The 23,094-nt window shown below is 45.2% G+C and overlaps 8 protein-coding genes and 1 long non-coding RNA gene across 10 annotated transcripts; 3 read left to right on the plus strand and 6 right to left on the minus strand.

Annotated features, from left to right (window-relative positions):
• Positions 1–38: 38 nt before the first annotated feature.
• LOC132259597 (signal recognition particle receptor subunit beta) lies at positions 39–987 on the plus strand. Its single transcript, XM_059757298.1, has 3 exons — positions 39–230; positions 297–463; positions 532–987. The coding sequence occupies exons 1-3, from the start codon at positions 125–127 to the stop codon at positions 985–987; spliced, it is 729 nt and encodes a 242-aa protein (XP_059613281.1). The 5' UTR covers positions 39–124.
• A 1,338-nt stretch (positions 988–2,325) lies between these two features.
• On the minus strand, positions 2,326–3,921 carry LOC132259596 (uncharacterized). The gene is made up of 3 exons (XM_059757297.1): positions 3,178–3,921; positions 2,834–3,102; positions 2,326–2,423 (listed from the first exon to the last, which is right to left on the minus strand). The coding sequence occupies exons 1-3, from the start codon at positions 3,919–3,921 to the stop codon at positions 2,396–2,398; spliced, it is 1,041 nt and encodes a 346-aa protein (XP_059613280.1). The 3' UTR covers positions 2,326–2,395.
• Positions 3,922–4,034: 113 nt separating this feature from the next.
• Positions 4,035–8,120, minus strand: LOC132259595 (adenylyl cyclase X E-like). Of its 2 annotated transcripts, none has more exons than XM_059757295.1 (7): positions 7,691–8,120; positions 7,105–7,629; positions 6,934–7,049; positions 6,774–6,812; positions 5,916–6,719; positions 4,614–5,863; positions 4,035–4,560 (listed from the first exon to the last, which is right to left on the minus strand). In XM_059757295.1, exons 1-7 carry the CDS (start codon positions 7,952–7,954, stop codon positions 4,079–4,081), a joined length of 3,480 nt encoding a protein of 1,159 aa, XP_059613278.1. In that variant the 5' UTR covers positions 7,955–8,120; the 3' UTR covers positions 4,035–4,078. The 2 variants fall into 2 exon arrangements, with proteins under 2 accessions (XP_059613278.1, XP_059613279.1); XM_059757296.1 differs by having other exon boundaries at positions 4,035–4,542; positions 7,691–8,112.
• Positions 8,121–8,333: 213 nt separating this feature from the next.
• LOC132259450 (DNA repair and recombination protein RAD54B-like) lies at positions 8,334–10,956 on the minus strand. The gene is made up of 3 exons (XM_059757089.1): positions 10,038–10,956; positions 8,512–9,975; positions 8,334–8,444 (listed from the first exon to the last, which is right to left on the minus strand). Exons 1-3 carry the CDS (start codon positions 10,827–10,829, stop codon positions 8,379–8,381), a joined length of 2,322 nt encoding a protein of 773 aa, XP_059613072.1. The 5' UTR covers positions 10,830–10,956; the 3' UTR covers positions 8,334–8,378.
• A 26-nt stretch (positions 10,957–10,982) lies between these two features.
• Positions 10,983–12,721, plus strand: LOC132259451 (eukaryotic translation initiation factor 3 subunit E). Its single transcript, XM_059757090.1, has 4 exons — positions 10,983–11,099; positions 11,309–11,425; positions 11,495–12,330; positions 12,392–12,721. The coding sequence occupies exons 1-4, from the start codon at positions 11,010–11,012 to the stop codon at positions 12,654–12,656; spliced, it is 1,308 nt and encodes a 435-aa protein (XP_059613073.1). The 5' UTR covers positions 10,983–11,009; the 3' UTR covers positions 12,657–12,721.
• Positions 12,648–16,330, minus strand: LOC132259449 (probable RNA helicase armi). Its single transcript, XM_059757087.1, has 2 exons — positions 14,545–16,330; positions 12,648–14,455 (listed from the first exon to the last, which is right to left on the minus strand). Exons 1-2 carry the CDS (start codon positions 16,220–16,222, stop codon positions 12,723–12,725), a joined length of 3,411 nt encoding a protein of 1,136 aa, XP_059613070.1. The 5' UTR covers positions 16,223–16,330; the 3' UTR covers positions 12,648–12,722.
• On the minus strand, positions 16,238–16,660 carry LOC132259452 (uncharacterized). Its single transcript, XM_059757091.1, has 2 exons — positions 16,534–16,660; positions 16,238–16,471 (listed from the first exon to the last, which is right to left on the minus strand). The coding sequence occupies exons 1-2, from the start codon at positions 16,585–16,587 to the stop codon at positions 16,238–16,240; spliced, it is 288 nt and encodes a 95-aa protein (XP_059613074.1). The 5' UTR covers positions 16,588–16,660.
• A 474-nt stretch (positions 16,661–17,134) lies between these two features.
• On the minus strand, positions 17,135–18,221 carry LOC132260900 (uncharacterized). Its single transcript, XR_009468385.1, has 4 exons — positions 17,922–18,221; positions 17,743–17,842; positions 17,607–17,673; positions 17,135–17,236 (listed from the first exon to the last, which is right to left on the minus strand). It is a non-coding gene; the product is annotated as an uncharacterized LOC132260900 (long non-coding RNA).
• A 60-nt stretch (positions 18,222–18,281) lies between these two features.
• Positions 18,282–22,468, plus strand: LOC132260897 (importin-4-like). The gene is made up of 5 exons (XM_059759289.1): positions 18,282–18,463; positions 18,869–19,483; positions 19,551–20,962; positions 21,058–22,103; positions 22,170–22,468. Exons 1-5 carry the CDS (start codon positions 18,410–18,412, stop codon positions 22,283–22,285), a joined length of 3,243 nt encoding a protein of 1,080 aa, XP_059615272.1. The 5' UTR covers positions 18,282–18,409; the 3' UTR covers positions 22,286–22,468.
• Positions 22,469–23,094: the final 626 nt, after the last annotated feature.

Consider the following 23,094-nt stretch of genomic DNA (forward strand, 5'->3'; position numbering starts at 1 on the left):
AGCGATGCGTTGGCAGCCCTGCGGGAAGTGTCATTCCATGTGGACACGCACACACGCGAGCGGCTTCTTCGCCAGTTTACCTGCAGTTTTTCAGTGATTCGCCCAGACATTCAGTGTCTCAGCCATGGACAAAGCTAGCCATACATCCCGCCCACGCGAGGAGCCCAAATTCCACGCTCCTGACACCGCCACGCTTATTTACACGCTCATCGCCGTCTTTATCACGATTGGTGAGACTCCTTCAGGCCTCCGTGGCTTCTGGGGCGCTTTGCTTACCATATGCTTCTCTCTTGCAGTGCTTCTATATGTGTACAAGAAGAAGAAGACCTCCCGAACGGATGTGCTGCTGATGGGCTTGTGCGAGGCGGGAAAGACGAGTGTGTTCACGCGACTGATCTACCGGGAGGATCGGGAGACTTTCACCTCTATCAAAGAGAATATTGCCGATTACACCAGCAAAAACGTGAGCAAATACGATATTATAGTAAAACTCATGGGAAATTCCTTGAGTGTGTGTGCCTACTTCTGCAGGGCTTCGTGCGGATTGTGGACATTCCCGGACACGAAAGGCTACGTGGCAAGTTCGATGAGTTCAAGCATCAGGCCAGAGGAGTTGTCTTTGTCGTGGACAGCGTCTCCGTGCAGAAGAGCATCCGGGATGTGGCAGACTATCTGTACACAGTTCTCCTGGAGCCCGCGATCGCTTCACTACCCTTCCTAATCCTCTGCAACAAGCAAGATGAAACCATGGCCAAGAGTGCCGGTGTCATCAAGAGCATGCTGGAGAAGGAGTTGAATCTCGTGCGCTCCACCAGAAAGAACCAGTTAGAGTCCGTGGACTCTTCAGCCAAGAGCAACGTCTTCCTGGGCAAGCAGGGCAAGGACTTCGAGTTCATCCACATCTCCCAATACGTGGACGTCCTGGAGTGCTCAGTGAAGAATCAGGACATCGGTAGCCTCACCGACTGGCTCGACCGGATAGTTTAAACTTTCGCCTACGGTAAAAACATTGGAATTTCACCTCCCTCTCTCTCTCTCTCTTATCTATAAGTTTTTGAGAGAAAGTCACTCGAGTGATTTCCAAAAACACTCCAAATTTTCATCTTAAAACGGTCTCTCAACTCAACTCGACACCTTTTCACGCGGGAGCGGATATTGTAAGCAATCAAGTGAGAGAGAGAGAGAGTTATATGGCGAGTTTCTTAAGCTATTTCGGTGGGGAAATTGTCCACAAACACTTGATTTTGCTCTCAATAACGGGTATTTTTCTAAAGAATATTGGTGGTAAGAAACCCAGTTTTTGTCTTATTTCTCAAGTATGTTAAGCAATACAAGCCATCTTCTGTAGTCTTCGGCGTTTTCCTCGTCTGCATCTTGTCCAAATATCCTCAATCTCACGAAGTAGACAGGTTGTCTCATTGGTTCGAGTTCAATCCCCCTTATAGATATGTTTTGAAGCCCGTTTCGGCGATCATCCACTTTCAAATTCCTGGACTTGAACTTCTGTGTTCTGAGGATTTTCGTTCTTTTTCTAGTAAGTTCGATCCTTCTCTTCATTCTATCTTCCATTTTAAAGTTCCTCACTATCTTTCTTGTCTTTCTTTTAGTTAAATTCTTTAAAATTCTGGAACCTGAATCAATTTTCACGGGAAATATACTTTGAAATCCAACAAAAGATTTTCTCTTTAGATCTATCTTTCCTCTTATCTTTCTAGATTTTCTTTTACCTTCCATTCTAGATTTGTTCACTAGCGAAATCTGGTCTTTTTTGGTCTTCTCAGCAGTTTTATACTCCCTTAGTTTGTCCTTTAAAATGTTGATTCTGGAAGATTTTTTTGAATAACGCAGAATTTGTAATTCTGACTTCGTTTTAATAAGAGTTTTATTTTGATTTCTTGGAGTGTTCTCTTTTCTTATCTTCATATTATTCGTATTAGAATTATTTTTTCTTTTCACTCTTATACTTTTCGTGGAAGAAAACATATTATTTTTTGAAATCGTATGATATTTGGATAGTTTTCGTGTTCTCCTTATCGCATTTTTTAAAGTTTTTATTCTTGCATTAGTTTTGACATTCACAGAAGATTTTTCTTTGATAGAAGATACTTTTTCTGTACTTATATCATCTTCTATTGGTCTAGGATCTTTTGTTTTCATTTTTTTATTTTTTATTGGAGAAAGCAGATGTATACTGGATTCAATAAGTGTATTAGATGTTGGCAGTTCATTAGCCTTTTCCGCTTTGCGCAAAGAGTACTTTGTTCTTGCAATGGGATGCCTAATTATGGATATTTCAGGGTCACTTTTCAAGTTCGCCGTAGAAAATTCAAGAAGCTTTGAACTAGAATTCTGGATTTCTTTCTTATTATTGTTCTTATTCCCCCTATTTGTGATGTTATGTTTCTTTTTTACGATCTTTGCCACTGAAATTTATATAGAGAACAAAAATTAGACATTTTTCTCATTTTTTTCTACTACTGCTTGGCATGCATAGTAAGTTGGATTACACAAGAATCCCAGTTACTATAAGTCTGATTGGCGTTTACCACAACGGTTTTAATTTGAGTTTCTACCCATAGAAGACACTTTAAATGAGATTGAGCGCAGATTTTCAACGAAGAGCGTACTTAAGTGACAATTTCTCACGCGAAATAGTGAATTAATATGATTTGTATTGCAACTCTTGCGACCACATTGAGTGGATTTTTTTCTCATATTAAAGTGACAATCTCTTCGATAAAAAATGTGCAATTTCACCTCGCGCCACAAATTGAGATGATCGCGTTCCGCTTTTCTAGTCACATTAATTGTATATCATTTAAATGCGAATTACGTTTGCTTACGCGCTTTCCGCCCAGTCTTCTTGCCTTTCTTCTTCTTCTTGTTCTTCGGTTTTTGGGGCTCTTCAGAGGATTCTTCAGCGCTCACCAGAGGAAGATCCTGCAGACTGCTGTTGTGGACCTGAGTTTCTGTCGTTCTGAGACTCTTTGGCGAGATTTTGGGCAGTTTCCAGGTCAATTCAATGGATTTGCACGCAGTCAGTGGGCAGAAAGCCTCTCCATGAAATTTCACGAGCAGTTCATCCGGAATTTGGGTCGTCACCTTACAAAATAGTGGACATTTCAATTGCTAATCCCACTTTCGGGCCGTCAATTGTTGCTGCAGACTTCCTCTCACCTTTTGCGTTGCTTTTTGGCATTGAGACACATCGAAATCCGTGTATTCGGCATTGTCCCTAATTCTAGAGAGGCCCGAATAGTTGGAAACCTTCCTGAGACGCCCTTTCGGGGAGATGAATGGGCAGGAAACTTTCCTGATCGTCTCTGACTGCTTCAGTGGCAATGAAGTTGATGAAGGGGAATCTACATGGGTCAGGGACTTGCAACCTCTCGATCGCCATAAGGATTCAAGATCAAGACCTTTCAGACTCTCACTCTCGCATTTGGATGACGAATACGATGATGATTCGTAACAACAGTCTGATGAATTGTCTGAAAACTCTCTGCTGTTCTTTACAGAGAAATGTTTCACTACAGCGCTTCCTTTGGCAGTGAACGACATCACAATGACCAGAAAAGCGACAGCGCGTCCTTCTTGGTTGAGCAAAGGCACCAATCTCTTCACAACCTCTGTGCAATTAATATTCTTGTGGTTGTAAGGCAGGCAATCATGGTCCGAAATAGATTTCCCCTCCGTTAAGATCCTCCTATCTTCAAGACTCTTCAGGATCTTCCGCAAAACGTCCTCCATAGTCATTACGTAACTCACCAGAGGTCCATGAGAGTGATCAGACATCCTCACAAGAGCGAAAGTCACAGAGAAATGACTATGAGCATAATCAGGAAGGTAAAAGTGACATCTTCTACCTTCGCGTGTTCCACTTTGTTCTCCGTAAAGATATCCTTGCAACGGGAAGTACATATCGCAGACATCCGCAATGGAGATCTTCAAGTTGACATCTTTCAAAGTACTCAAATCATCCTCTCTCTCAATAGTTAAGGTGTGGGGAAGGAAATTAGCAGTAAAAAGAGACATTTTACAGAGAATTTTTCACACCTGACAATTTGTTTCGCGATCACTACAATTCAGTCACTTCCTGCTCACTATGTTCTTCGGGGATTAATTTTAAGTCTTCATCTACACCTACGAAATAAGTGAGAATCTGCCCAGCCCCCTTGATCTCTCTGAATCCGCGACACTCGCACTGCACTCCCAAATCTTTCAGCCTCTGCGCCGTGTTGGGAGTCACCTGAATATGTCCAGGCAATCCGGTGGAGTCCATTCGGGATGCCATATTCACAGCATCACCCCAGATGTCGTACAGAGGTTTGCTGGATCCCACCACACCGGCCATAATCTCCCCATTGGAGATGCCAATTCGCAGTTGACCATCGTTGAAGTTTTCTTCGTTAAAACTCCTAAGAGCTTCCATGAGTTCCAGTGCGAATTCAGTTAGAACGTATACAGGATCTGTGAGTTTCGTCAGCTTCCGCTTCACCTTGTTGGTTGGATTGTTGTCAGACTCTCGGCCAAAAGAGTAATCTGGGAAATAGAAACAGTCTTTCATGAGTTTTTCGCTTGGTTTCTCAAGAATTTTGACCTTCAACACTCACTCCTTCTGCCATTTGACACCCTCACAGCTATGTCAGGATGTCCTCCGAGGGTTGAAGATGAATCCGCCCATCGGGATTGCAGTCCACAGGCCGCCATGTACGTCCATCCCGCGACTTTGATCTTCTCAATGTGCAGTGATCGCGGCTTCCCAAGAAGACGCGCATCGAAATCATAGATGATCTCATTCAGGATGTTGAGTGCATCCGCCTGGAAGTTGAAATTTGTGATTGTGGCAAACATCACGGCCACATCGTCGAATTCCTCATGGTATAACTCATCCTTCTGCTTCAAATTGATGTAAATCTCCGCAACATGAGCTGGCAAGATGTTTTGCACCAAGAAATTGTTGCTGTCTTTCGTCACTTCGGCCTCTTCTTGCTTCTTCAACAATTGTTTCTTCCAATTGTAATCAATCCTTGAAATATACTCAGATTGTCGATCGACGAGATGGATTGTGAAGAAGGTGAAGAAAATCGCCATGAGATGCGCCACTTGAGCGTCGAGAATCACATTTGTGGAAGAGCTCTCAGTGAAAATTGTGGAGGCGCCAGAAAGCACCAACCACAAGTAGAAGACACAGATCAAAAGTCCCACTGAGAACTTCACCATGAAGTGGATTTTGAGGAAGAGGAAGTTCATGCAGATCGTCAGAATCAAGCAATGAGTCACTGCCCAGGCGTTGATGTACTTCGTGGGCATGAGTTCAGCACCGAGATCACTTTTCACCTCTTGTCCTTCGATCTGCTGCGTGGTGTCTCTGACTCTGGTCATGTGGATGAACGACAGCATTGTCAGCAAACTTATACTTACGATGTAGATTACAGTTCTGGCCACAGCATTCCTCGGAATCCAATTTGACAACCTCAAAACGTGCCTGGTGATCGCCCACTTTGGCACTGGAGCTGCTCTCTCATCCTCATCCATTTCGGGCGTGAAGATGAGCCATAATCTCTTGAACCATGCAAACGGCACAAAGATCAGCAACAACATTCCACCAACAATTGTCGCAGATGAAATCCTCACTCCGTACGGCTGATTGAGAATCTGAATCCCAAAGACCAGCATGTAAACGATGAATCCCGCCAAAATACTGTATTTCAGAAGATGATCAGGCTCATTAAGAAAAGGCCACTCATCGCTACGGTTCTTGAAGCAGAGGAAGATCATCGATAAACTGGTCAGTTGTCTCTTCTCCAGGTCAATTTCCGTCTGACGTCTTCCCTTCGATCCCGAGAAGATTTTGTTGAAACTGCAAAGGAAGTGAATTAGTTTCTTATCACATTTTACTGTTTTATACTCACTGAAATTTCCCTATAGGCATCAAATTCAGTTCTCTGATCATCTCCACATTGATCTGTCTCATTATCTGCCTGTAGTGTTCTATAGAGTCCCTCATGAAGTTCTTCACAGAAGTCAATTCAGACGTTCTGGCCGGCGGAATCAGTGCGGCTCTGTTCAGAAGCCTCTGGACTCCACCTCCTATTCTGGACTGCCTCCTTGCTCCCTCCTCGAAGATCTCTGGAGTCGGCGGAGGAGCAATCAGAAACGTCTTAATGCCATGCTCTTGCAATATCGGATCATTCTTCGCCTTTTGCGTCCCCTCAGTGAACTGATAGTTTCCCCTGAGCAATTCTAACGTCTGCTGAGTAATGTGAAGCTTCCCTGGCTCTCCGGTTGACTCCATTTTATTGGCGATCACCACGTCCTTTGACCAGATATCATACTGCCACTTGCAGGCTCCTATGATCCCCGAAATGATGGACCCGGAATGGATCCCAATCCTCATATTAATATCCAAATCTCGCTTCTGTCTCACCTCCTGAATATCTCTGATCATCCGCAGCCCCAACTCCACGCAACTCCTAGCATGGTTGGCATTCTTCACCGGCACTCCGGCGACGCAGTAATAGCAATCGCCCAAAAATTTGATTCTAAGCACGCCATTCTCCTCCGAAGCCTGATCAAACTTTACGAAGAGTTCATGCAGAGTCTCCACCAGTGGCTTCACTTTCAGTTTAGTCGTCATTTTTGTGTAATTCACTACGTCTGCGTAGAGAATCGAGACGTCATCATGCGTCTCGACATAGTAAGAACCCGAGAAGCTCCTGGAAATATATCCTAGTCAGACAGACTTCCAAGAAATCAGTTTGAAACCTCACCTTATCTCATGACCACGCCAGAACGCCATAATCGTTGGACTAAAAAGAGCATCACGAACTTTTAAGATATTTTTGGCATTCAGACAAACTACTAATATTTAGAAAGATTGTTACTAATTTTTAGTTATATGGAAAATTCCCTCAGTAAGCATGAACTCACTTTTTATTCTCCGTTGAGTTATTTCTCTCTTTTCTGATCCTCCTGATCATGTGACTGACATTCTTCTCAAGAGCATTTGCTGTGTGTTCTGGCAGGATGCTCAGCAGAAGATTTCTCTAGAAAAAAAAACTTGTATAGCTGGGACAGTAAGAGAACTTTTACACAACTCACTTCTTGTTCTCGCTGAAATTGGAGAACAAGGTTCCCTTCAACGCACTGTCTACGATCCAGAAGCGTTCGCCTGATGGTAATCTCGAAAGTCATGCGATAATACAGCCCCAGAAGGTTGATGCCCAGCATAAATAGGCATTCAGAAATCACTTTCAGCGATCTGTGCTCGTCAAGCCTATAAGTGACCATTGCTAGCTCAACTAGATAGGCAATGGTTGTCGCCAATGCCAGAAGCATTGCGTGCCAGTTGTTCATCAGCGGGAAGAAGATGTAGATGCTGAGGAGGATGTGGCAAGCGTAGGCCGGTCGCAGCGGAGGCTTGGGGAAGGTGTACATCTCATGATAGAGCGGAACAGCAAGATCGGCAATGATCAGAAAGAACAGAGCGGCGCAAGAGGCTGCAAATGGCAACCACGAGCGCTTCTTCACCTGTTCCTCCCTGAAGGTCACAAACAGCGACAGCCAGACGATAAGGATGGTCATCAGATAGGCGAAGACCTCCACAGTTATTGAAGCGTTTGTTTTCTGCACTCAGAACGGCAGGTGTGTGATTCACGTCCACCTTATCAGTTGAATAAGTACTCACCGTGGCCTGAACAACTAGGATTATAGTGTGCAGGAGCCCGAAGAAGGTCTCAATGACCAAAAAAATGGAGAGAAAACTCCTCTGCAATCGCAGCATATAAGTATTGTAGACACCTTCAAGATCAAAATTCTTGCAGATGTTCTTGAACGCCCTCAAATCCCAGTTACGCTCATCCCAGGATTCCGCCTCTAATCCCCTGCCACTGAACTTGTTCGCCATCTGCTCAGACTCGCGTCGCATGACCACACCCTCAACCACGTACATCCTTCTCTTTTCATCCTTCTACACCTCAAATCACAGGAGAAACACCCTCAATCTGAGTTGGAAAGACACTGACTATAGTTGACTACTTAAGGCACTTCTACCGACTAATTGGCTAATTGATAGCGCACAATCGCTGATAAGGGCAATTGAATTTGTGTGCCTCTCAGCGCTATAGACAACTTCTTGCGATTAGATAGATTGGCGTGTACTTTCCTGGAAATCTCAAACCCAATTTCATGATTGGGAAATTGATGAATGAGCTTTAAAACACACTGAAACAAGGTATTATAAAGATGAGGAAACACTCAAGATCCATAGGCATTCCAACACGACTTTCTCCACCTATCGGAGAGTAGTTTAAAGTGGGTCAAGATTGCTTTTCAAATGTCTTTAATAACAAATCTTATCTAAACATATATAAAGTCTACTTTACTGCGCGATTCCGGAAGAGGTACAAAATCTCATCGCCGTTCTGCTCCAATGAGAGCTCCTGTTAATGATATATATACAATCTTTAAGCTACTTACTAATATAACAGTAGAAAATCCAGGACTCACCTTAAGAACTTGTTGATTAATCGGCCCGGAATGATGTTCCCACTGCATCAAGTGACTCATTTGACCCATTTGACAACCTGCAGTTGCTTCCTGTGGTTCTGGGACGTTTCCTGAACCTCCGCACATGCACTGAAGGGCTTCATGAGTGAGACAAACACCACTCATCGGCGCTGAGAAGATATCTCTCAATTCAGCTTCGGAAAACGAAACACTATCCTTTGAAGAGTCACTCACGAAGACACTGAGCGCATTCTTAGCAATTTGGCGCTGAAAGATCCTCTCTTCAATGCTTCCTGCTGTCACCAGGCGATATATCACCACATTCCTCGTCTGTCCGTCCCTCCAGATCCTCGACATCGCTTGCAGATCTGTTGCTGGGTTCCAGTCAGCATCGAACAGCACCAATCTGGATGCTCCGATAAGATTCAGGCCAGTTCCTCCCGCTTTGGCGGACAAAAGGAAAACAAATGCGTCACTGGAGGGTGAGTTAAATCTGTCCACAATGCGTTGTCTGTCTGAAGAACTCGTGGAACCATCCAGACGACAGTAGACATGATTAAAGTAACGACAAAGTCCTTCGATCATATCTAGGGCTTTTGTTGAGTGACTCACGACCACGATTCTTTCTCCAGTGCCCCTCAATTCTGCCAATAATCCTTCTAAAACAGACAGTTTGCCAGAATCTCGCGGTCCCATGTCTCCAGTCGGTGGAAGAAACTCCTGAAGCACACACACCAAACCCTCCTGGGCCTCAATAGTCTCCAAGAGTGCTGGATGATTGCAGATCTTCCTCAATAGCGAAATCACTTTAAAGGGAGACATTCTGTTAACTTCTTCAGTCTCATAGGAACTTACAAGGCGTTCCTGGAGAAAGTCTTGGATCTCTGTTGCTTTACAGAACACTACAACTTCCTCCTTTTCAGGCAAATACTCTCTGTTGACCAGTTGTGTCCTTCTCAGTATCACTTTGTCAGTAATATCATTCAATTCCTGCACTTTTTCATGTCCCAAAGCCTGAACTTCGGAATCAGCTCCAGGAACTTGAGAATTCACAATTGGCGTCTCATATTTTATGCGATACTCTGTATAACTGCCCAAGATATCAGGTTGAACAAAGCTAACAAGGCAGAAGAATTCATGAAGATCATTCTGGATCGGAGTCCCGGTGAGAATAATCCTGCGCTTGCAATCCATCTGAGTGAGGAGCTTGACGATGCGAGTATCGCTATTCTTCAGTCTGTGGCCTTCGTCGCACACCATCACGTCGAAGATCATGTCTTGCAAGTCATTCAGTTGAGTCACCACCATTTCATATGAGAGAATGATGAAAGGCATCGTGGCTGAGACACTGAAATCCTTTACTTTATGCTTTCCATCCACAACAAAAGCGTATATTCTCTCTTCTCCCAGCCATTTGCCAACTTCTCTGCTCCAATTCTCCACCAGGCTACTCGGGCAGACAATCTGAGACCGAAAAGAATCAAAGTTACTTATCTATTTGCCAAGAAATGTATGCAAACTCTTACCAAAATCTTCCTGGCGATGTTCCTTCGAGCGTACGGTCCTTGGCGAAGGAGTGTAAAGCATGTGGCGATAACCTGAAGAGATTTCCCAAGTCCCATCTCATCCGCCAACACAGCTCCATGAAATTCAGCCTCAGGATTGTGGAATCCCATTAGAGATTCATACAAGAAGATGATTCCCTCTTTTTGGTGTGGCCTCAAGTGCTTCGCCACGGATTCCACGACTCTAACAGGAGTTAGAGGTTTCTGTTCTCTGTTGAAGATTCTCTGGTGCTCTTGTGGAGGATCTGGCAACAACAATCCTCCGAGTTTCTCCACTTTCCGGACGATTGGTTGAGATTTCACTGGCATCACCGGTTTCTCTTCCTTAACTTCTACTTCACCAATTTCCTCAACAATTTCCACCTCCTTAGAGCCCACTGTAAGTCTCATACCCTCCTCAAAAGTCACATCCTTACTGGGAATTGGCATGGATGTGAGAATAGATCCGTCAGAATTCCTCAAGTAAACTGTATTCTCCGTTATTTCAAGCACACCGTCACCTTCCCATGTTTTATGTTTCTTGGTATTGGGGCGATTCCACAGCACTGAGTACTTTCTCTCCACTGAAGCATTCACTGGCACAGGAGCGTCCGGATCATCTTGTTTTCCCAGCATTTGGAAGTCCCTCAGAGGACCCACATTTACTCGCTCCCGCTCTACTGTGACCTTCACAAACTTGCTAGAATTACCTTCTCTTCTCCCTGCAGACTCCCCACACTGCCTCTTCATCGATGGGGCGCTAGATCTCCGCATTTTCCCGGGAAAATACACTCCCTGAACTTCACCTTAACCTCACTTCGTCTCTGTTTTTTTCCGCTGGATGAAGAAGTGGCGCTGCTGTCGGGCCTCCATATTTTGCCGACGTCACGTCGCACACGCGAAAATATATTTTCTGTGAAAATTTCTTGTTTTCTGCAATTTTAAGAAGTGAAAATGGCAAAGTTCGATCTTACTTCCCGCAATTGTCAGTTTCTGGATCGGCACCTCACGTTCCCGTTGCTGGAGTTCCTATGTGACAAGAATGTAAGTGGTTCCGGATGGGTGCAGCGTTTTCACACAATATTCTGGGTTTTTCCTGTGGAGTATAGTAAAATTCAGGCGATAACTACTAAAAGGAACATTCTGAAGCTATTTGTGAAGAATGTTGTGTGAATTGTTAAGATTTTTAGGATGTCTCGAAATCTAACCTCACTTTGGAGACTCTTCTGAACTCTGGGACTTTTTTCTTGCAGATCTACGACAAGGATGTCCTGCTGGAATACATTCTGGAGACAGTGGGAAAGACTAACATGATTGATTACACAATGGACACGAGGAAGCGCCTGAAATTGGGCGAAACCATGCCAGATGTGAGTTTAGCAATAATTAATGATACTGGACAGTTTTTTTTAACACTCCGGGAATGTTCTGTCTTGCAGGAATTGGCGCAAAGACGTGCAAAGGTCCTGTCGAAACTCAAGGAACTGCAGAATGAGATTGCGCCACTGATGAAAATCATGGAAGAGTTGAAGAACACCGACACGATGAAGGACTCAAAGACACTCTTGAATGTGTTGCAGAAGGACTTCAACTTCAAAGTGGAGATGCTGGATAGTGTCTACAAGCTGGCCAAGTATCTTTATGAGTGCGGCAACTACATTGACTCCATCTCTTACCTGTACTTCTGCCTGCTGGTGATGCAGCCCAGCGACAAGAACTACTTGAATGTTTTGTGGGGAAAACTCGCTGCCGAGATTCTGACTCTGAACTGGTCCTCCGCCCTTGAGGACCTCAATAGGCTGCGAGAGTACATAGACTCGAGTAACTTCACTAACGTGCAGGCGCTGCAGCAGCGTACCTGGCTCATTCACTGGAGCGTGCTGGTGTTCTTCAATCACGCCAAGGGACGCGATCTGATCATCGACATGTTTCTGTACAAGCCGCTGTATCTCAACGCCATCCAGACCATGTGCCCGCACATTCTGCGCTATTTGGCCACAGCGGTGATCATCAATCCGCGCTACAGGAATGCGCTGAAGGATCTGATCAAGGTGATCCAGCAGGAGTCTTACACGTATCGCGATCCCATCACTGAATTCCTCGAGCACTTGTACGTGAACTTTGACTTCGAGAGCGCACGGATGAAGCTGCACGAGTGTCAGACGGTCATTATCAATGACTTCTTCATCATTGGCTGCTTGGGAGAGTTTGTCGACAACGCCCGATTGATGATCTTCGAGACCTTCTGTCGCATTCATCAGTGCATCACAATCAGGTGAATTATCCAGTGAATTGGACGTGTATCCAGCAGATTACTTACCCTCAAATCATTTCAGTATGCTGGCGGACAAGCTGAACATGAAGCCCGACGAGGCGGAATGCTGGATCGTCAATCTCATCCGAAACGCCAGGCTGGACGCCAAGATCGACTCAAAGTTGGGTCACGTGGTGATGGGAACTCCTCCGCTGAGTCCTTATCAGCAACTAGTGGAGAAGGTGGATAGCCTGTGCGTGCGCTCTGAGGCCCTAACAACACTGGTGGAGCGCAAGTACCGCGCCAAGAACACCGACAATAGCGACAACAACTGGAAGTACTACTGAACATGAATTTCTTATGCAAAGGTATTTCTTTTCTAAAAATAATAAAGAGTAATTGAAACAGAGAATTTAGTGAATGCCGCCGACCAGGACTGGAAGGTTGCCGATGAAGGCGTTGTTCTTAGCTGTGTAGCGAATCAGGGAGCACCAATTGGGATCATTGGCCAGGAGTTGAGCATTGCCGAAGATGACGAGAAGGCTCTTGGCACGCGAGATGGCAACATTGAGACGCTTGCTGTTCTGCACAAATCCAAGTGAGTGCTTGGAATCGTTGGCGAGGAAGTTCTTGCATGATCGCACCGTGGACAAAATGATGATGTTTCGCTCCTGACCCTGGAATTCCTCCACGCTGCCGACTTTGGGGATTTTGTCCTCATCAATGGCACGTAGACGTTCACGAATGTGCTTCACCTGTGCTTTGTAGGGAGCTATGATGCCGATATCCGAGTGTTGAATGCCCAGTGCGTACAATTTTGTGCAGAAGATAAAAATGTTTCTCGCCTCCACGGCATTGTACCACGAAGGACTTTCCGCACTTTGTCTATTCTCACCGATGATGGAGAAGAAGAATACTCCGTGGTTGGGATTTGTGGCATCTGGCAGAATGGTGACGTACTTCTTCAGGAAGGCAATCTCAGATGTTCCCTCCTCGCCAATTGTGGCCTTCAACTTCCCATCATAGAATAGATCTGAGTAGAGCTTCAGGACACTCGGCAAACTGCGATAGTTGTAGATCAGCTGCGTCACGAGACGCTCATCAAATCCGTGCTTATGGCGGTCGTAATTCTGCTCATAGGGAAATCTCTCCAGGATTCGATCGAGGAAGGAGAGCTCCAAGCCGTGATCTTTGGCAATTGGACTGATTGTGTGCGGCCCGAGCTGTCGAGGATCACCAGCCAGAATGATCTGTCCCATTTCGGAATTCAGCAGCGACAAGGGAATGATCGTCTCTGGCTCGTTGCACTGTCCAGCCTCATCAAGAATGACGTGAGTGAAGTGATTGTCTTTGAGATTCAGCGCCATAAAGGATCCCAAACCCTGGCAAGTGCCAATGATAATCTTATGTTCAGCCAAGTACTTCGTATTGCAGTGCATCTTGAGTCCCGTTTCTGTCTCTTTGATTTCATTTCCGCTTGTGCCATCAATGGAGATGTCACACAGAGCGCAATATGGATGCAAATGTTCAGGAATGCTATTCTTATCGATGGCACTCAAGCCCACAATGCGAATGAAATCTCCAGGATAGAGACTTTTGCAGCTTATCAGCCGTTCAGTGATGAGATTCGCTGCACTGTTTGACGATGCACCGACCAGAATTCTCGAATGAGACACATTCTTGGCAATTTGCAGGATCACTTCGAGGACTGTGTATGTCTTACCAGTTCCTGGTGGTCCAAAAATCACGTACGGCATCGGACGCGCCTCTCCGCGTAGAATGTTCTTCACGGCTCTCTTCTGAGACTCATTAAGCTTTGGGTTGAACCAATTCAGCACTCTTCCTGCTTTCTGCTCCACCAGCTCCCCATTGACAATCTCCACATCAACTTGCGGGCTCTTCGGTTCAATTTGCACAGGAAAAACCACATGCTCCTTCATCCGCGGTATGATATTGGCCACAGCGTGGTGTTGCTTCCGAAAACTGCCCCGCGAGAACTGAAACTGCACATTGTACTTTTCTCCGTTGTAGGAATTTTGGAAGTGCTTCTCAAACTTCACCAGCACGCTATTTTGTAGAACTTTGTGGATAAATCCTTCGTACACCCGTTTTTTGTCCCAAGTACTGGTGATCCGGATGATGTCGCCTGAAACAATAAGCGATATTAGTGATAAAGACAAGCTGTACTTTAAGCATCATACAGTCAAGATGGTGAATACACAATATTCTACTCACCCAGAATGAGAGATGGCCTAGTCTCCGCCACATTGTCAATTTCCATTTGCAAATACTCTTTGTCATATTTCTTGAAGAACACCTCCTGGCGATCGTACACTCTGAACTCTACCCACAGTTGAATCTCCTCCAGGAATACCAAATTGTGAAAAATGCTCGTGTAGTTCCTCGGCTCCAGTGTGTTATTCAGCGACGGATAAGCTCTCAATACACTCTCCTCAGCTTCCATCCTGTTATTTGCGCCCAGTACAAGTTCTCTGAGTTGATTGGGCACGAGATAGTGACTAATGACTTGAGAAGAGATGCCTTTGGACTTCATCAGTGCCCCTCCACGGATCACATCGGCGTCACTGTCGGCAAATTCTCTAGCGTATCCATTGTAGCGGGAATTCTGATATCGAGGAAATTCAATTATAGCTGGACTATCATCGTCTCCCACTTGAATCTCAATTTTGCGCTCCACAAACAATCCTCGTGCGAACTTCCATACGATTTTCTCAGTAGAAAACCCACAAAAGCGTCCCTTCACCATCATCTTAAATACATGTTCTTGGCCAGGCGCGATGTCAAATGAGGCGTTGATGTCTGGCGAGAGGAGTTCCAATTGACTCAGCTTCTTCGCGATTGGGATGATCGTGCGATAGAGTTTGTGAGGATGAGTATGATTGTTCTTGATACGGATCTCCAGAGGTGCTGTCTGATTGATATCAGAGAGGAAGATAGTTGGGATGTCACTGACGACAATTCCTCGCTCATTCTGCACAACTGGGACAACTTCGACTGCTTCTTGACTGTTTTCGGACCTTTTCGAGAGGACAACTTTGAGACAGCGCCAAGTGCAATTGTTCTTATTGTTCTCAAGGGCATCATAGGTCACAAGATCGCCAACTTGAGGCTTGTACTCAGGCTCCAGAGCTGCTGGACTAAAGGCAATGTTCTTATCGATCTTTCCACCTCCGGAGGGCGTGACACTGGTCACTTTTCCCATAGCCATCGCAGTTCGCACCGGATTAATCGCCACGTAATCCAGCACAGCGCCTGAGAAGTCCACAAAGTGATCATCCGTCTGAACTTTGCACGTCAACACGACTTCATCGCCAGCGGCAGGTTTAAACTGAATCTGCACTTTAGCTATGTTCACGGACACTTTTCTGTCCACTTCTGTCTCAACATCTACAATTGTGCCGTCCTCAGAGTCAGTAACAGCCACAATGGTCCCGTTAAACCTCCTCATGTGCACCTGAAAGTACTCATCAATCGCCTGTTCCAGCATCCTCTCCTCGTTCTGTCCGCAATTGTCCCATACTTCCTGTAGGACAGATTCTATCTTCACGACCTTGGTTATGCCATCAGGCTGCTTGTAAGCCAAATAGCTGATCCTGCATCCCTCTGAGATGTTATGGAAGTGTTGCGAGAGACTAATCTCAAAGCGATACTGATGATCAATCATCCCGTATGTTGGCTGCAGCTTTGTAATCGTTCCACTCTTCTTCACGCATTCTCCTGATCTCTTCAATTGCTCCAGATATTCATGTTCCTTTGCATCCTCATCATCCTTCTTATCCGTGTCGTCATGCATCCTCTTCAACACATTGTCCAGTTGTTCCTCAATCGTCTCCTTTCGCCTCCCAGCAAATCGCTGGTAGGCGAGGTCCAGCACCATCTCTAGCGTATTCATGATGTTTATAAGCACCTACGACTGCCCGATGAGCTTATCTATGGGCTCATACTGCCAGTCAGTCTTCTTGATGTAGTACAACTCCTTTCGGAGGTTATGGAGTCTCTTCATGTGATTCTCCAGTTGCAGACTGTCCTCTCCGATTTCCACGTACAGCAGAAACTTCACACGGGCGTACGCCTGGCGACGCGATGAATCCGAGTCGGGATCTTCAATTATGCCGAACGGGCTGATCAACTGGGCCACGTACTGTAAGGAAAACAGTCCTCAATCTTCCAATGACCCGAAATGATTTCCTGACAAACACTCACGTCTTTTGATGAATCCGCCGATGTCTTACCCGTAGATTTGCCCTCGGTGGACATATTACACCTCCAAGTGGTTGAACGACAATGTGAAATGCAGCAAAAAAATAGCGTCTTATTTCTTCCTGGAACCAATCTGCCCTATGGCGAAAATCCGTGGAATATCCAATGGATAACCATGGACGATTTCCATGCTATCCGCGTAACAGCATCCATGGAAAATTCCTCGGAACTCCGTGGATCAACAAGGAAAATCCTTGGATTCAGCATGGAAGATTCCATGCTGAATTCCATAGGAATTTAGCAAGGATGATTTTCCATGGATTATTTCCCACATTGCTTCCAAATTTTCCATGGTGACTTTTCCCATATATGGAAGATTTCCATTGCGATTCCATTGACCAATCCAAGGACGATTACAAGGAATACCATGGAGGAAATTCCAATGTGTGAAATTTCTCCCAGAAATTCCCGGCGCTCCGCCCCAAAATATCCAAAAAAAGACTCATTTATATTTGGATTTGTATTTATTAAATATAACCAATCAATCTTACAAATGTGATTCTGATTGTGATTACGCGTTGCCTTGGTGGCTGCTATGCCGCTTCCCAGGGACTGCTACTTTTCTAGACGACTGCTACCGCGGTCGCCGGAAGTCGAGATGCTCTTTGATGTCTTCTCGCACCGGTCCGGATATGTTTGAAAAAAGCTGGAAAATAAAATACACTAATTACTGATCGTATATTTGCATGGTATTCCCTCCATGGTATTCCTTGTAATCGTCCTTGGATTGGCCAATGGAATTGCAATGGAAATCTTCCATATATGGGAAAAGTCACCATGGAAAATTTGGAAGCAATGTGGGAAATAATCCATGGAAAATCATCCTTGCTAAATTCCTATGGAATTCAGCATGGAATCTTCCATGCTGAATTCCAAGGGTTTTCCTTGCTGATCCACGGAGTTCCGAGGGATTCACCATGGATGAAATTCCAGCATGGAAATCTTCCATGGTTATTTATAGGATGTTACATGGATTTTCGCCATAGGAATTTGAGAACATGAAGAACATTTTTTACCTTGTCATGAGTCCACTCTGTCGGATAAGTAGATCCTCCGGTAACCGCTTTTCCGCATCCTATTTTCCTGTAAAAAAGACATGTTCAGTATAGAAAACAGGATATATCTCTTATGTTTTGGTAATTCCATACTTACATTGATTGTTTCTCCTACTTTGACGTTGTCCGGAAACCTCGAGTCTTCTCTGACTGTGGGGTCCCTGTGCCGTCTCCATCGCATACATTCAGCACTTTTCCTGAAAATATCACCAAACTTAGAGTGTTTACCATTAAAACTTAACGTTTTAGTACTGAAAAGTACAGAAAAATACTTACGCGTTCTTTCCTATGAGAAGAATTTCACAAGACTGACGTAATCGCGTGGGGACGCGCAAAGAGCGAATTATTCCGTGGAAAACCCATGGATATTCCGCGGATTTATCACCATGGAAAATATTCCATTCTAATATCCATGGATGGCCAAAAGGAATATATATGGAATTATTCCATGGTATCTTGCTTGGAATAAAGTGGAATTTATCCATGGAGGATAGCTTGGAATTCCGAGGATTTTATTCCTATTATAGGAAGAAAAGTGGAAGATATTCCATGGACGATTTCGGATCGTGGAATCCGTTCTCCATAGGGTGATGAGTGAAAGCGCCCTCTAATCAGAGTGTTTCGAATCTGAAGCAGTGGCGCTGCAAACGCTGTCAGTGGAGAAGTGAGGTTAAGGTTCAGACGAGCAGACGCGTAGTGAGTGTCCGGGAAAATCGGAGGAAACCCCGTGAAAAACTGTAATTCCAAGAAGAACACCGACAAAAATGGAGCAACTGGTGCTTAATCTACTTGGGGGAGACAACGAGGTGATGAAGAAGGTGAGTTTTTTACGATTTTCGCCAATTTTTTCACTACTAAGTTCTGCAGACACGTGTGCGGGAAGGAGATTTCCTCATTTTTCCCACGATCCCACCCACGTTGCAACACATTTTCTTCTTTTCACAACTTCATTGGGGCTCATTGAAGACAGCCAAAGTGTCTTTATGAGTGGGTAATATTAGTATTCTCCAGAATATGCAATTTTTGCAGAATCGCGTGATTTGCCGGTCGCCATTGATGGTTTTTTTTTCCCTGGTCAGACAATGCGAATCTCTAGCGTGAATAATTCGTCTCTCTGTGCACCTTTTCGGGGTCGCCGTATCACAATACACGCATTCCATGATGCTATTTTTAGCCAACATAGCCAGAGTGAGGCAAAAAGTGATTCTTGTGCACTTTTTCAGGCCACCAATGATCTCCAGGAGGCGTTCAAGAGACCGGAAACCGTTCCAGCCCTCTGCGATTTGATTGTCTCCTCAGCGAATCCACAGGTTCGTCAATATGCTGCAGTCTTGCTGCGTCGGCGGCTGGCCAAAAAGTGGAATTGGCAAATGCTGCCACAAGAAACAAGAGAGATGATCAAGAAGGGCATTCTGGAACGCGTTCTGATGGAACAGGAGCGTCCTGTGCGCAATGCCATTGTCCAATTCATCGGTGTGCTTGTGCGTCATGAGTTTCCCGACAAGAACCCGTGGATGAACGACGTGCTGAAATTCATCTATGATAATTGCTCCGCCAGTGATGCGAATCTCAGTGAAATTGGAGCGAACACACTGAGTATTCTGACAGATGTGGCGCCAGATCAGTTTATCCCTCACCTTGAGGCCATCAGTAGCATGTTCTCAGCCGCATTGGCTGCCAATGAGAACGTTGTCAGTCCTGTTGTCTACCACATTCTCGTGGCGCTGGGAAATCTCGTCATGGTCGGTGAACCGAATGGTCAAGCAAAAAATGTTTACCAGAATCTGATTCCCAACATCACAAAGGCTCTGCATGTTCTTCAATCGGATCCCGATAAGGTAGTTTTTATATTTTTTCTCCAATTGGATCCTCCAGTTAAACTAAGATCTTTGTTTTCCTTTGCAGTTCGTGAAAGCTTTTGAGATTCTGGAAAATATTGCTGATACCATGCCCAGTATTCTCAGTGCACATCTCAAGCTGCTGATTGACTACTCGCTCGTTGTGGCCAGCACTCAGCAGCTGGACGAGAGTGTGCGCGTGCAGGGCATTACATTCCTGGGCATGATTGTGCGGCTGAAGAAGAAGGCGGTGATGAAGATGAAGATGATCGAGCCTATCATTGTTGTGCTGTTCAACTTGATGGCCAGCACACCGGCTGGAGATGACGATGAGGAGGAGTACTTCGTGGGCTCTACAGAGATGTCCAGTCCAATGACATGCGCCACGCAGACGATGGATATCTTGGCCCTGAATGTTCCTGCTGAGAAGTTGATTCCACCTCTCCTTGCGCTCTTGGAGCCTGCACTGGCCGGCTCAGAGCCTTTGCCCAAGAAGGCGGCTTATCTCTGCATCGCTGTAATCGCAGAGGGATGCGCGGAGACGATCTGCAACAAGTATCTTCCGCCACTTCTCGGATGCGTGAAGCAAGGAATCACAGATGGGAATGCTCTGGTGAGGAATGCTGCACTATTTGCCTTGGGGCAGTTTGCTGAACACCTCCAGCCAGAGATTAGCAAGTATGCGGATGAGATTCTTCCCATTCTGTTTGAGTTCCTGCATCAATTGTGCATTCAATTGAGGGCGGAGGGCAAGGAGCCGAAGCACATCGATAGAATGTTCTATGCTTTGGAGACATTCTGTGAGAATCTTGAGGATGCCCTCGTTCCACATCTTCCAGTCCTCATGGAGCGTCTGTTTGAGTCTCTCAATCCAAACTACTCTGTCCATCTCAGGGAACTCTCTCTGAGTGCCATCGCAGCTGCCACCACGGCTGCGAAATCAGCTATGTTGCCGTACTTCCAGCAAATCATTGAAATTCTCAAGATGTATCTCGTGAAAACAGAAGATGAGGACCTAAAGACACTGCGCCCACAAGCCATCGACACCCTGGCCGCATTGGCGCGTACTATTGGCAAGGAAAACTTCCTGCCGCTGTCTTCGGACGCCATGAGTTTTGGTCTAGCGCTGATGGAAGACTGTAAAGAGCCTGATTTGAAGCGCGCTTGCTACAATCTCTTCGCTTCGGTGGCTGAAGTGTTGAATCAGGATGTGGCTTCTGCTTTGCCGCAGATTGTTAGTGCCATGATTGAGAGTGTGAAGAGCACCGAGGGACTCGTGGCGGACTTCGATGATGACGATGAGGAAGCTCAAGATATTTACAACGTGGAAGCGGATGAGGATAAGAACGAGGACATTGATATTGAATCGTCAGACAATGAAGATGACGATGATGACGTGGCCATTGCTGTGGAGAATGCCTTTATGGATGAGAAAGAGGAGGCGATAATCGCTCTTAAAGAGCTGGCCATTCACTCTGGGTGAGTATCTTATATTTTGATAAAATCATTAGTGCTAGTTTAATCAAAAAAGGACAATATTCAAGTCTGTAATTGCCGTCATTTTATCTTCATAGGGCCGCTTTTGCTCCTTACCTGCAAACATCCTTCGAGGAAGTGTACAAGTTGATCAATTATCCTCAAGATGACATCCGTCGTGCCTCTGTTGAGGCCCTGACACAGTTCACAGTGAGCTTCTATCAGTTGAAGAATGCCGAGGCCACAAAAACCTCCATCACGGTCCTCATTCCGAAGTTGAGTGAGATCATCCGTGCCGATGAGGAGAGAAATGTTGTGATGGCAGCTCTGGAGTCGTTCAATGAGTTGCTGGACAAGCTTAAGGCGGACACATTCACGCAAGAAGATCAGAAGGATGCGATCTTTGAGTGTGTGAGCGACGTGATGCTGGGCACGGTGGCGTGCCAGTGCAATGATGCGGTTCAGGATGACGATGAAGAGGGTGACAGTGAATTCGATGAAGCCATCATTGAGTCGGCTGGTGAGATTTTGCCACGTTTTGGCAAAGCGATGCGTCCGGAGGACTTTGCACCGTACTTCGGGCGCGCCTACACGCACTTGATGGAGAAACTAGAGAAGGCGAGACGAAAGGAGGACGCCGATTTGGAGCGCGCATATGTTGTGGGAGTATTGGCTGAGTGCTTCGAGGGCTTGCAGAGACACACCAACACTTGGATGGCAGGATTGATGCCACTCCTGATGGCCGGAGCGCAGGATAAGAATGATCAGATCCGCAACAACTCGGTCTTTGGACTGGGGGAGTTGGTTCTAGCCGGCGGGGAGTTCGCCTACGACTACTATCCGCAGATTCTGCAACTGTTGTCAGCGGCTGTGGTGAAGGAGCAGGACGCTGTGACTCTAGACAACATCTGTGGTGCTCTGGCGCGTCTCATAATCTCCAATAGTTCGTTGGTGCCGCTGAAAGAGGTGCTTCCTGTGTTTGTGCAGTATCTGCCGCTCAGGACGGACTTTGACGAGAATCAGGCTGTCTTCAAGTGCCTTCACGTGGCTTATCAGCAGGGACAGCAGGTGCTTGTGGAGCTCATGGAGCGGATCGCCTTCCTCGCGCTCAGTGTGCTGCAGAAGAAGGAGTACAGCAGTGATGGTATGTAAATGTAATCTCATTGTCCGCACAAATTTGTCCCCTAATCGCTTCTTTCTGTCATTGCAGAGACTCGTGATTACATATTCAGTTTTGTCCAGCAAATCCGACAGGATTTCCCGGAACAATACGGCAAAGTAGTAACGAATAATCCCGAGATTGCGGCTTTCGCGGCGACATTCTAAGACCCAGTTGAACTTCTCAATGTTATTTATATTATACAGTTAAAAAAGGAGAAGAAAAGATACGAATAACGAGTTGGAGATTTATATTATAACTATATGATTACTACCATGAATATTATTTTGACATGATGTTTTCCTTTTCCACTATTTAGATAAAATATACTTTTGTGAAGAAACACACTTTTTCTCGCCTTGACCTGCAGCTGCATTTCCATACAAAATTTATTTAAATCTCCGGCTCTGAAGAGGTGTTATTCACGATATCCGGACGTAATTTTGGGGCAATATTTATGACTCTCTCGACCTCAATTGTGGGCCAATTGACCAAAATTGTTTTTCCACTGCAACGGCGCGAATATTGATTACAGTTGAGCATAGAAAAAAAAATGTTTGCGGGTGGGAAAATTGGGGTTTATGGGAAATATAATTAAGTTTGTGGGAATTGCAAATGAATTTATGCCTCACTTTATTCTTTTAATAATTCCTCGCCGGAAACTGTTGATTTTCCCCTAAGATTACATGCGAAGACCCAGATTTTCCGTCTCGCCGGACTTTTCAGCAGCGACAAAAGAGGGTCATTTTTATTCAATTGCCACGCGAAATGTGATTTTTTTTCTCTATTGTATGCGTGAACTCTTTTAGTAGCGTAGAATTTTTTTGGCGCCCAGACGATCAACAATGGTAAGATCCTGAATAGGCGTAAATTATTGCGAAACAAAATTAAACAAACTGCTTGATGAATGAGAAGTGAATTGTAACTAAATGTTGAGAAATTATTATCGAAACTTTGGATTTAAATGCGTTAATAC

The sequence above is a fragment of the Phlebotomus argentipes genome, unplaced genomic scaffold (genome assembly GCF_947086385.1).
Source record: "Phlebotomus argentipes unplaced genomic scaffold, Phlebotomus argentipes genome assembly scaffold_18, whole genome shotgun sequence".
Taxonomy (NCBI): Eukaryota; Metazoa; Arthropoda; class Insecta; order Diptera; family Psychodidae; genus Phlebotomus; species Phlebotomus argentipes.